At 35.2% G+C, this 12,560-nt stretch overlaps 1 protein-coding gene across 5 annotated transcripts in view; it reads right to left on the bottom strand.

The window, feature by feature from the left end:
• Positions 1-12,560, bottom strand: part of CEP78 (centrosomal protein 78) — a 31,489-nt gene that overhangs the window by 9,192 nt on the left and 9,737 nt on the right. For 4 of the 5 annotated variants that reach the window (XM_072959638.1, XM_015239064.3, XM_072959641.1 and 1 more), the window contains exons 7-11: positions 11,633-11,697; positions 11,231-11,342; positions 8,790-8,925; positions 7,557-7,602; positions 6,045-6,173 (exon numbers count right to left, since the gene is read on the bottom strand). In XM_072959638.1, coding sequence (XP_072815739.1) covers positions 6,045-6,173; positions 7,557-7,602; positions 8,790-8,925; positions 11,231-11,342; positions 11,633-11,697 — 488 coding nt within the window. The remainder of the gene's footprint in view (positions 1-6,044; positions 6,174-7,556; positions 7,603-8,789; positions 8,926-11,230; positions 11,343-11,632; positions 11,698-12,560) is intronic. The other variant, XM_072959639.1, reaches the window with a different exon arrangement.

The raw sequence follows: 12,560 nt of genomic DNA, 5'->3' as shown, positions 1-12,560 counted from the left end.
ATTTTTATACTAAGAACATGTTTACAAAATTAATAGTCTAATAACTTCAAATTCTGTGGTGTTTCATTACTAAAGTCAATCAAGTTTTAAATGGGGGAAAAAGGGAAAAAATTGTAAAATTCCTTTATTTTTAATATAATGACTTTAATAAAACCTTAAAAAACGATTGCATAGAAATTCTAAACGAATGACAAAAAAAAAAAAAAAAAAAATCCCCAGAGAAAAGCAGACTAAAATACTCCATCTTGACTGGTTCCAAATAGCACATCAGGGGGCAATTACATGAAATAGTTTCTCCCTCTAGTGGAGGGAATTAGAACATAGTGTTAAATTTTTATGAAAATGTTTACCCTCCTCCTACAAAGTTAATTCATGTCCCTTAAAAGGAAATATGGAACCAAAAAAATAAGAAAGCAAAATTGCTTAATATTCTATTACTTAAATAAGACTATGGATGAGGCTCTGGAATAACTCCTTCCTGTCATCTGCTCTCCCTCCTCCCTTCTACACATCACGTAAGTTGATTTTTCTGGAATGAAGTTCCCGTCATACTGTATGCCAAATTTTATGTTGAACTTTTTCCCATTTAACATTGAAATTAATCATTTCTCATATAAACAGGGGATTCATAACTTTGAATTCTTTTTAGTGAGTTACGAAGGATTCCGCTGAGTGGGTCTATTGGTTAGCCATTCCTTTATGGTTAAATATTTAAATTCTTTCCAACTTTTCAATATTGTAACTGTTCTATGGGTGAGGGCATCTTCTTCATATTTAGAATTATCTTCTTGCAATAAATCCATAAAAATGAGCTTAAGATCAAAGCAAACAAACATTTTTAAGGCTCTGAGGTACCTATCTCCAAATTGCTTTCCAGAAGATTTCTAAGATTTTATACTGCCATCAGCAATATATCACTTGGTATATAACCTCCACTATAACCGCTGGCTTACTTCCTCACTTAAAGTGACTGAAGTTTGAGGAAATGAGGCATATTTTATTGAGCGTTTATCTCCAGCACCTGTGCTTTGCACAAAGCAGACAATCAATAAATAATTGCTGAAAAAGGAAAATCCCTGCCAATACAAGATGTACATGTGTGAGAAACAATGTGTTTTTCTCTAATTGGATAGGTGAAAACTTGCCATCTTCCTTAAATGTGCATTTCTTCTCTTATAATTAGTAATTAAGTTTCTCTTCTACATTATATTTAGAAAATTTAGACTCTCTGAGGCAAAATCCTGGCTCTACCTGTTAGCTATGTAACCTTGGACAAGTTCAGTAACTCTAGGCCTCAACTCCCTCATCTACAGACTGGAGGTAAGTTCCCACGTCATAGAACTCTTGTGAGGACTACATGAGTTAAAATACACATAAAACTTAGACTATATCCAATTAATGCTAAATGAATAAACATGTGAATGCAAACAGTAGCAAAAAGCTTAAAATTAAATAGTCTCGTCCCACTCACAAACCCAGTACCCTAAGGGGCGACCACTTCTTTAAGCAGGTTTTTAATTGTAAAATATGATATGCACACTGAAAAGTGCACAGAACAAAACTGTTACTGTGACAAATAAAAGGAGAATACTTACATAACCACTACTCAAAGCTGCAAGTACTCAGGGCCTCTCAAAAATCCTCCATCCCTTTCCTCAACACAAGCACCTTCCCTCTTAGCAGTCAAACACCATCCTTACTTCTTGACAATCATTCCTTTAACCCATATGCATCCCTAACAATATAGCTTAGTTTTGCTGACATCAAACTTCATGTAAAGAGAATCACAGTGTATGCAGTCTTTTGTACCTTATTTCTTTCACTCGACATTGCTGCCTGCAGCTTTCATTCATTCAATTTTATTGCTTGATAGTTTTCCCAATGTATAAATACATAAGACTTGTTTAATTTTTGACTCTTAAAGGACATTTTTTTTTCAGTTTGTGCAAATGCAAATAATGCACACGAATCCTGTTGTACCAGTTTTTCTTGTGCACGTACCCAGGGCGGGGGGAGGGCTGCTGGGTCACAGGATACTTACATACCTTCAGTATATATACGTGCTTTCCAAAGTAGCTCTGTCGACTTATACTCCTGAATAACCAGGGTGGGAGATTCCTATAGTACTCCAGGTCTGCAATGCTGATTCTATCAGACTATTTTTTGTCAATCTGCCTGGCATGTAGTTTCATTCGTTTTGATTCACTTAATGAGGCTGGACACTTTTCTGTGTTTACTGGCTGTCTGGACTTCTTTTTATGAGATTTAAGTCAATTATTCTTGTTTTTAATTCTTTTCTATTTCCAAATAATAAACTTACATGACTACTTTATGACTAAATCTTAGGCATTATCTGTTACCTTTCTACTTTACTAAGTAAGGGTTCAGTTCATTTACACTCTTACCTATGTCTACACCACTCAGTAAAGTTATGTCACCATTAGTTGTTTCCACAGGTTATGACCTCTTCAACTTGTAATGATACACTTAAAAATCTATATTATTTATCAACTATAAATGATCTCAATGACCCACTTTGTAAAATGAGGACATTCATGTCCTTTTCCCTTTTTCCACCTCCTATCTACCTTCCTTCCAAATCTGGCTTTCATGCTGTCAAAGTTGAAATACATACTGTTCTATGTACAGTTAAGTTTTCTGTAATTTGAGAGAGTATGGAGTAGTGTTTAAGAGAACAGGCAGAAAGCCTGAGCTCAAAGCCCTGATTCAACCCTAAATGAGGTACAGCTTAGGCAAGTTCCTTCCCTGTTTTAGCTTCCTTTTCTGAAAAGTGGGGATGATATTAGCACCAAACTCATAAGGCTATTCAGAGGGTTAAATGAGTTAACATATGCAAAACCACTTAGAACAACAATACATACTAAGTACATATAGTACACAATACATACCAGTACATACTATGTTCATACTAATACATACTAAGTATAGTTTAGGTTAGTTACTTATTATTGCACACAAGTTGACAATAAAAGCTGCTAACCGAGACAGTATTTCCATTGTTGTGATTAAATTAACATGGCCCACTGCAGACATTTCCTATGTGTAGAGACCACGGCTCCTTCTACACTGTTTCAGTGTCACTGCCCTTGTGTAGGGTGACTACATATCCCAAGATACCTTGGGCTGTTCTAGTTTATACCTGTTGTTCTGATGTTGTATTATAGCACCTCCTTACACTGTTTAAGTGTTCTGGTATGGACAGTAAATTAGACAGGTAGTCATTACCCCTGTGTCACTGAAAAGGGGGACATCTATAGTGTCAAGTTTATGTAGATTCTTTTCCTGCACACCAATGGTAGTTTAAACATCTACCATAGTTTTGTTTACTTCGTGTTGATGTCAGTATAGCCTTTTCTCCTCTGAAGTTTGAGTTCCTCCTTCTCTTCCTCTCCCTCCTCCCTTCCAATATACACAGCAAATACAAGATCCTCAAGGTGTTTCTAAACTCTCAAGCACACAAGCAATGGAAATCTCTCAAATCTATACTAGCTGCTCCCTGCAAGGAATCTAATGTTTCCTGAATCCCCTATTACCTTCCTTCTTGGTTTATTCCCTCATTTTGCTGGATTATTTCTTCAAATAACTTAAGGTGTAGTACAGGAAGTAAATTTTTCAAATTTCTTTATGTACAAACTACCTTATTCAGCCTCCACGTATGACTGATAGTTTGGCTGGATACAAAACCTTAGGTTGAAAATTATTTGCCTGAAAATTTGGAGGTATTTTTCTAATGCCTTCTAGGATCCATGGTACTGATGAGAACTATGATAAGGCTGAATTTTAATTTTTTTCTTTTTAGGTGGCTAGTATTCTCTCTGGGATGTATTTATCTTCTTGGTACCACAATGAATGGTATCTAGATATTTGAATCTATTTTTGTTCATCTTGCTCAAAACTTGAGTAGCTATTTTCAGTTGGAGGTCTCATGTTTACTTTCAGCTGCGGGGAATTTTCTTGCCTTTTGACAGCTTCCCCCCATTTTTTTTTCTGGGTCTGGAATTTCTAATAGTAACATGTTGGATCTCCTAGATGCAGCCTCTCTCATTCATCATTTCTATCACATTTTCCATTGTGTCTTTCTTTTTTATATACTGAGAAGTTTATTTCCTACTGAATTTATTTCAGCAACTATATTTTCATTTCCAAGAGACTTTTCTTGCTTTCTGATCACTTCCTTTTTAATTAACTTATTTTATAGTTGCTAGTTATTTTTAAACCTAAGGATACTAATTAGGGTTTTTTCATAAATCATATTGTTTCCTGAATCATCCCTGGTCCTACTAGAATATGTTTTTACTATTTTTTTTTTAAATCTCTATCATGTTGTAAGCTTTACTCGACTATCAGACAAACCATGGTTACTTTCTATTTAAGAATGAGAGCTGGAAGTTCCCTGGAAGCCAGTAACTGATTGGCTTCTCTTATGCATGGAGAAGTGGATAGTAATTATAATAGGATACCCTCAAATACTCTTTTCTATGGTGCAAAAATTCAAACAGCTGCCCTGATTCTCCACAGTTTAATTTTTTTCAAAGTGAATTTATCTCATTTCAGAAGAGTGAGGGTAGGGCTGGGAGTCAACTCTTGCAAGCACAAACCTTTAATGATCTCTCCCTACTTTAGTCACATTTAAAACTAACTCCACTCTCTCTTGCCCATGCACATCTGAGCATGGAGCTGTTTCTGCAAGGGGATTAAGATTCCCCCTCAGCTGCAGGCAGTCCCTGTACTTAGTCTAGGAGATGGTTTGCCTCTGCTCTACTGCTTCAGTTTCACACTCTTCTGCCTTTCAAAAACATGTAGTAATCTCTTGACTGTTGTGGGTTTATGTATGTAGCACTTTAATACCATCATTTTAGTGTCATGTCAAAATGGAGAAGAGCTGAAGAAGTTCTCAGTGCACCTTGAATAAAGTACTCTGTAGTCAGTTTCTAACCCTGGTCTTCCCCAATGTCTATAATCACTTTTAGAAATACAATCTCCTAGTCTACTGATGAAGGAAATGAACACAACACACCTGAAAAGATAATGAATGCAGGACAGATGCTCTAGGGTCTTGTCTTACTCTGCAGCTTACTAATAAATCACTTAAGTGCAACAAATTGTAGGCACTCATTTATAAGATGAAAGAGGGTAATTCTATATGAACTATAGATTCCTCTTACTGTAACATTCTACAATTTTCTAAATACTTATTTTAAAATTTCTCTATATTATTACTATTAATTTTAGTTAAAAATAAAAATCTAACTTTCCCTTCTGAAAATCAAGTAATAATTTCCATGTCCTAAAATAATACGATAACTAGTTTTAAATCCGTCAAGTTTTATACTCAAAGAAAATATTAAAATAATTTAAAAATTAAACATGGACTTTGTAGCACAAAGACAAGGTCCCCTCAAATGGAGTTTCCCTTATTTAGTACAAATCATCAGCTCTGCATTAAAGTTAAAATAAAACGAACATATTATTTTTGAGGTACAAAAATTTGTCATGAAAATCAATTTTTCTTTTGTTTACAAAACAATATGGAATGACATTAGATGCCAGCTTTTTTAGGCAATACAGTATAGCTTCTTGGTATCTTTTATTTTAGGTAAGGAGAATATCAGCATCAAAACTTTTTTTTCAACTTTAACTTTATTAAAAACAAAATCCTATTTTCCTATTATAAAAAGGGAGGTCAACTAGAACTGTCAATTTTCTCATCTGTGAAAAAGAGCACTGAATCAGCTGACTGCATTCACTCAAACTCAAATTCTTTGAGGTTATCTTATGATCATTAAGGGTCTCCCTAAGTCTAATATTCTATGGTTCTAAGGAAAGGGAAATGTATTATTAACACATATTTTGATTTTCATTTCTGAGAGCTCAAACGTCCATTAGTCACCTTGGTCTAAGCTAAGGGGGATACAATGCAGACAGGACGGAAAACAGAACCTCACACAAGCTGCCCAGTGGTGCAATCAGCCTTCCATCTGAACAATCATCTCCTCTGTATCTTTCAAGTGATAACTCTGTACCTGCAGTGCTTCCTGCTTTACGCTGATTTTCTCTGGCTCTTCCTGAACACTTTCTGAAGAATCGTCGACCTCTTCGAGTTCTGAGGAGGAAGGACTCTCTACCGTCACAGTCACAGGAAATTCTGACTGCTTAAAGAAAGAAGATAGGTTGTATAAAATACAAACCAGATGCCAAACATTAAAGGACATTTAACCAAAGTGATCTGAGGTATCAAGTCATTATTTATAAATCTCTTTCACTGCTCCTTAGTCTAAAGCAAGCAATGACAAAGTAAAATTACATTAACATATTTTTGCTGTGTTACTCTAAAGAATTCTCTTGTACATGGTTAAGATTAATTTCAGAATTGCCCATATTATTAATTTCCTTCCACAGAAGCCAAGTGAGGAGCCAGGGCAAACATTTTTCTCTCAGATCAACTTTACACTACAAATGAGAAATCGATTCTTCATCACTGGACACAAACTGTCTGGAAGAAAATGTAGCTTCTAGGAGAAAAATGCATCACTAAAGGGACTGATAAAGAATCAGATGAATAATTAGAAAGTCAACATATCTAAACTCTGAATAACAAACATGAGAGTTTTAAAAAATAAATCACATACACAACTAAAATTGAGCCATCAAAACATCATCTTCTCATCATCCTTAAGCCAAAACTAGCGTAACAGTAACACCATTCTCCTGTCAACCTTCACTGCCACTGGAACATTGTTCAATATGATGTTTCCAAACATTTAAAAACTGACCTGATCACAACCCCGTAAAGTCTACAGATCAAAAAGAAGTGTGCTGGGATTATATAACTGAATAGAAGACAAGTCACTAGGATATCATTTTGATGACAAGCAGCAAGCCCTGCAGGATAAGAAAATCCCAGCGGTGGAACGAGGCGTGCATCCCTTCTTCTGGGCGTGCGGGGGGGCAGTACTGACAGCCAGGGTGCTCTCCTCTCACCTTAGCCATGCTGCCTTTCACAGAGCAACATCAGTCTGCCATGACAACAGGGAAGGAGAATCTGGTGCTGACAGGCTTAATCTGCTCCAAGACCCTGAGGCAGTATGAGGGGGACTGTGTGTGCCCTTGGTGAGAGAGGGAGAAGTGCTGATGCAGAGGCTCTGGGATGTGCTGCTCTATATTGGCTTTAAGATCAGAACTTGTACAGAGAGCACCCAGTCAACATTTTCTGAAAGCATATGGACATTCTTGAGTATGACAGCTCCACGTGTGGGATCAGAAATGGCAGTCAAACTCCTTTCACTGGGTAACAGCTGATTTGTGGACTGCAGAAATGGCTTCCTTGTTTACAGACATAAACTTGAGGCTCCCAGTGTGGCCCATATCCACACAACTCCGCCGTGGCACTGGCAGAGCCACCCGACAAGTTCTAGATGATTTATTTCAGAAAGGGAAACGCTTCTTGTAAGGCTCTGTTCAGTTTAAAAAGCAAAGAGAATGACTTTCACTTTTCTCACTTAAACCCCCTATAAATCAGAAATAGAACAACATACCTGCAACTGATTACATACATCACGAGCTTTGATTAATGGAAAACCCCTGAAAAAACATCAACAAAACGAAGTTATATTTGATGTAAATATGTCACCTGTTAATCCAAGTTAATAAAACTAATCAGTATTATGTAAAATATCCATTATAGAATTGTGTATAAAAATAAATAAGCTCAAAATAAGGACCTGGAAGGCTCTGCCATGGAGAAAATTGAACAGAATCTAGCAGACCAGCTTTATGATAACTCGTTGAACCGCCGAGAGGTCCCTTCAGTTCCTAGGTTCAGGATGACTGAGATTTCAGTCTAACTTCTTTAACTGGTGAAAGTAACCATTTTCTAATTTATAACTTCTTGTGATAAGGATGGACCTGAGATTAGTAAATGTCTCAAGAAGAAGATATGAAACCACAAAGCTGTGAAACTAGTGAAACTAGTGACTTAACACTATAGTTTATGCAATAGTAATTCACATTACCATTTGCAAAAGAGTAGTTGTCCAATGGAGATTACAAACATCAATTTAATGTGAGCAAATGAACAGATATTTTACACAGTACCTACTTCAAATGCTATTTAAAATCATTCTCTTTGTTTTCTTAAGCAATTGTTAATCCCCAATATCTTGAATACTAGCAGTAAGTCATTTGAAAATAATCTATAGCAATCTATTTCACTTAGCAAGCCTAAAGCTATAATTCAACAATTTTATTTACACTGCTGTAACAAAAATTACTATGAACAGCTATCTCTTGGGTATGTAATCAGCTAAAGCAAGCTAAGTCTAGTTCGACTCACTAAAGCTGATTCACAAAGTTAAGCCAACTGATTTAGATTAGGTCTAATCCATACTTCTCATCCATTCTGCATTAAAGTATTCCCATAAAGTGTCTTTTTTCCCCATTCCTACATATCCAAATTCCCACTTCTGTGCTGAAGGGCTTGGTTCACCTACACCTGCCTTTCGTGAAATCTTTCTCACTTGCAGAACTGGAGATAATTTTAGTCTCTTCTTGATTCCCATAGGGTTACATCTGTTCTGACACTTGAGAAACAACTTGAAACTCCCAATTATAATTAGCTTTTGTTCTTCTTCCTTAGAGGACTCATTAGGCAGAAGCCATGTGTGAGTTATCTTCTCCTACAGAAACTATCAGAGACCTCCCACATAATAGCAGCTCCAAAATAAAGAATTCTGAATGACTGAAAAAGACAGGGAATGAAAACACCCTACCTGTTCCTGTTTGCACGTTCTGCAGTACGCCACGGCAGGAAACCAGACACACCAGGGGGCAAAGGTTCAGGAGCATAACATTCTTTACCAATGGACTGTTTTCTTCCATTACTCACAGGTTTCTTTGTAGCCAATCCTATGTTTGAGAACGCATGAAAAGACGGAATCAAGAGGCACCAAAGGTTCTACAGAGCAATTATCACATGTGCACACTTTGAAAGGAATCCAACAGGCACTGGACAATGATGTCAAAGCCATTAAAAACATGATTGTTTAATAAGAATGTTTTACACAGGCCAGCAATTTTTAAAAGTATAACTTCTCTACAGTAACAAGTTATTTTAACTAAAACGTAAGTATTGAGATGTGCAGGACATGCAAAAATAAATAAAAAATATCCCCCAAAGAATGACACATTTTGTATATCATGCAGAAACATTCAAGTTTATTGAATCTCAGAAAATTTTTGGCATTTCTGAATCTCAAGAATAGAGAAACAAAGATATACCCATGACTCCTGACAAACAGAATGTTCTGAAATTAGACCAAAATTCCAGCTTAAGATTAAAACAATCAAAGTAATGAGATTTCAGGTTGCTGGCTGGTAGGTAAGCCAATGTTACCCTCCTGTAAGTGTCGACCTTCATTGCTGATTTGATTTCATATAGAAAACACACAAAAACCAAATGAAATCCATTGGATGAAAGAGGGAAATGTAGAGATTTAACCTACATTTCAGTACTGAAAAGTCAAGTATCTTTACATGAAGTATTTGTAGCAAAAACTAGACCTACATGTTAGTATTTTATTTAGAACTATGTATTCAAATTCACATTTAAATACTTAATTTTCTCTACTGTTACTGAAAACAAGCATCATAAGTTAAAATGGTTATATTAATCCTTCAAATCTACTATACAAGATCTACTTTAGCAGCATTAGGATGGCATGTAAATGTGGTAACGTGTATGTGGTAATACAGGACAACCTTATTGATAATCACTGCATGATTCTATGTGATTTCTCTGGACAAATTTACATGCCTCTTAAAATATATAGAAGCTCAGTTCATCTTGCTATTCTTTTTTTGTTTAACTTAATTACCCTCAAAGAATGTTTTGTGTATGTGGTTTGTATGTGTATAACTTTCCTTTCAGAAACTAATGCAAATATATTTTGCAATTAAAATTTTTAAAAATTACACTTATCTTGTTAGGAGATAAAAAAATTCTAACAAAAGTTCCAGTCTCTTTTCTGCATACGTAATTACAATATAAATGTGACACAATTCACAGAATTATTTAACCCCTATATTTGCCTGGATCTAACTATATAGGCAGACATTGAATTGGCTTACCTCTATGTCTCCAAATAACTGAGGCAAATAAAAAAAGCCCAAGAAATAAAATTACTCTTAAAAAAGCTCAGTGAGCTTGTAAACTTCAGTCACATTTCCACTTTGCTTTATCATGCTAAATAAGAAAAATTTTAAATTGTTTTATTCTTATTCCATGATGCCCTACAACATACCACCAGGTACTAAAATTAGAAAATTCCTGTTATATACACATGTTTTATTTATATATATTTATATAATGTCACTCTGCCATTCACTATTATTATGAAAAATAAATGCTATTTGCAACTAAAGATAATGTGTTCCAGAAAACAGACAGTTAAGGTCACTTAGAAACAATATAAAAGTACCAGTAGAACTGGATTATATCAAATTTATATATTCAAGAGGATGTGAAACTTAAGTCACTGGTGGTTAAAGAGTTTTAAAAGATTTTTATTACATTTGGTCACAAAATTATAGGCTGGATTTTAAAATCCTGGGTTAACTATTATTTGGAAAATTAAACATACATTAAACATTTAGAAAATGTTTTCCTAAAATGTTCCATCTAGGTCAATAAGCTTCTTTGCATAATTCTTTTATAAGGATTCTATATATTTTAAGTCTTTTTAGTCATTGAGAGAAGCAAAGTATTACCTGATTCAATAATTCTAGGTAAGAATTTGCAAGGAAGAAGGAAACAACAGGAAAATTGAAACTGGGAAGAAACTTCGTTTCATTAAAAAAAAAAAATCCCTCAAAAGCACCATTGCTAAAACTGTCATCAACGTGCAGCCCAAACTTAACTGCAAAGTATTAGAACTAATCATCAATCAGGAAATATTTTCAAAATAATGAACTTTCTATAAAATTCAAAGTTGGTTAATATTAACATCTCATTAATTTCATTCAGTGTTTTTATATTCTAAAAATTCTCATAATATGTACCAAAACAATTATAATTCTCCTAACATGCAGGCATATAACATTGGTTGTTACCAATACCACATGAGAAGAGATATTAATTTCAGCACATCAGAATGCAAAAGGGCTATAAATTCTAGTAGCATTAAAAAAAAAAAAAAGTAAAGAAAAGGGTTACCTATTCTAATAGTAGCTTTTCCTTTTCGACCACTTCCCAAAATTATAGTTCTCTTTTTCTGTCTGGCAGCTTTGGATGGTTCCTTCATTGATGGAGAAGTTATCCACTGGTACTGAGAGAGAGACAATAAATAAGCCATTTCAGTTACAGGTAATTTATGAGGGTTTATTCTTAACTGGAAATTATTAAGATATTCTAAGTTAGTAAAACACTTTCAATCTGCATTTCTGGTAACCTAAATTAAAGAATCATACAGTATTTTCAAAAACAGAAAAGCCATTTGATTTGACTAACAACTTAAGATGACAGAAAAGTACCTTGATAATTTTATTTTATTAGAAAAAAGAAGAAACACAAGCAATTAAGGAGAAATGCTTCCTAGAGAACTAAAACATGATATACCTCTGACTTGGCACTCCTTCCATTCTGGAGAACTTTTTTGATAACTGCTTTCATCACAGAATGATCTAAAGTGAAATAAATTGCAATTAGAGTAACTGTTTCCCAGTAAGTGGCTATTCCCATTTAAAAACAAAAACCAACACATTATTGCTTTTCCCACAAAATTAAACATGAAATTTACATTATGTAATTCTATACCTATTTTTCCCTTTGTGTATTTTAATCTCTTCCTCAAAAATCTAAGATGCCACCTTGCAGACTGCCTCCAATGGCTGCTACTTTGGCAGCAGCAAAGGTCAAATTTACACAAACACTTTGTATCTAAAGTGGCTTTGGATACTTTGGATAGAAAGCAGAGAATCTGAGCACTGTCTAGACACGTAGATTAAGATAGCAAACCAAAGTCCTGATGTTCCCTCAAAGCTGCTCCTCCTCTCAGCCCTCTTCTTCTAAGTGGTACCACCCAGTTGTGCACATCTGGGACTTGTCTCTTTATTACTATCTCCTTCATACCCCACATCTAATAGATCTGCAAATCTTGTTAGCTACACTCTCAAAACACAACCTGAAGTCAACCAATTTTCACTTGCTCCAAACTTCTAGTCTAAGCTAAGCCATAAACATCTCTCATTCAGACCGTGGTGACAGTGCCCTACTTCATCTCCCCATTTCTCTTCTTTATCCCAAGTCTACTCTTTTTATCAGGGTCATTTTACCACGACACTAGTTGGATCATGCCCTTTTTTCAGCTCAAAACCCTCTATGCATTTAGAATAATCCCTATCTTTACTCAAGCCTTCAAGACTTTACAAGATCAGGCCCCTGGTTAGCTCCTTGACCTCACAGCAGACCCTAGTCTTCCTCACCATATTGGCCTCCTTGCTTTTCCTTAAATACTCCTTCCACCTACATGTCTGCATACTCATTG

This window comes from Vicugna pacos, chromosome 4 (assembly GCF_048564905.1).
Source record: "Vicugna pacos chromosome 4, VicPac4, whole genome shotgun sequence".
NCBI classification, from domain to species: domain Eukaryota; kingdom Metazoa; phylum Chordata; class Mammalia; order Artiodactyla; family Camelidae; genus Vicugna; species Vicugna pacos.
Note: the sequence above shows the minus strand (reverse complement) of the source record. Positions and strands in the feature narration are given on the sequence as shown.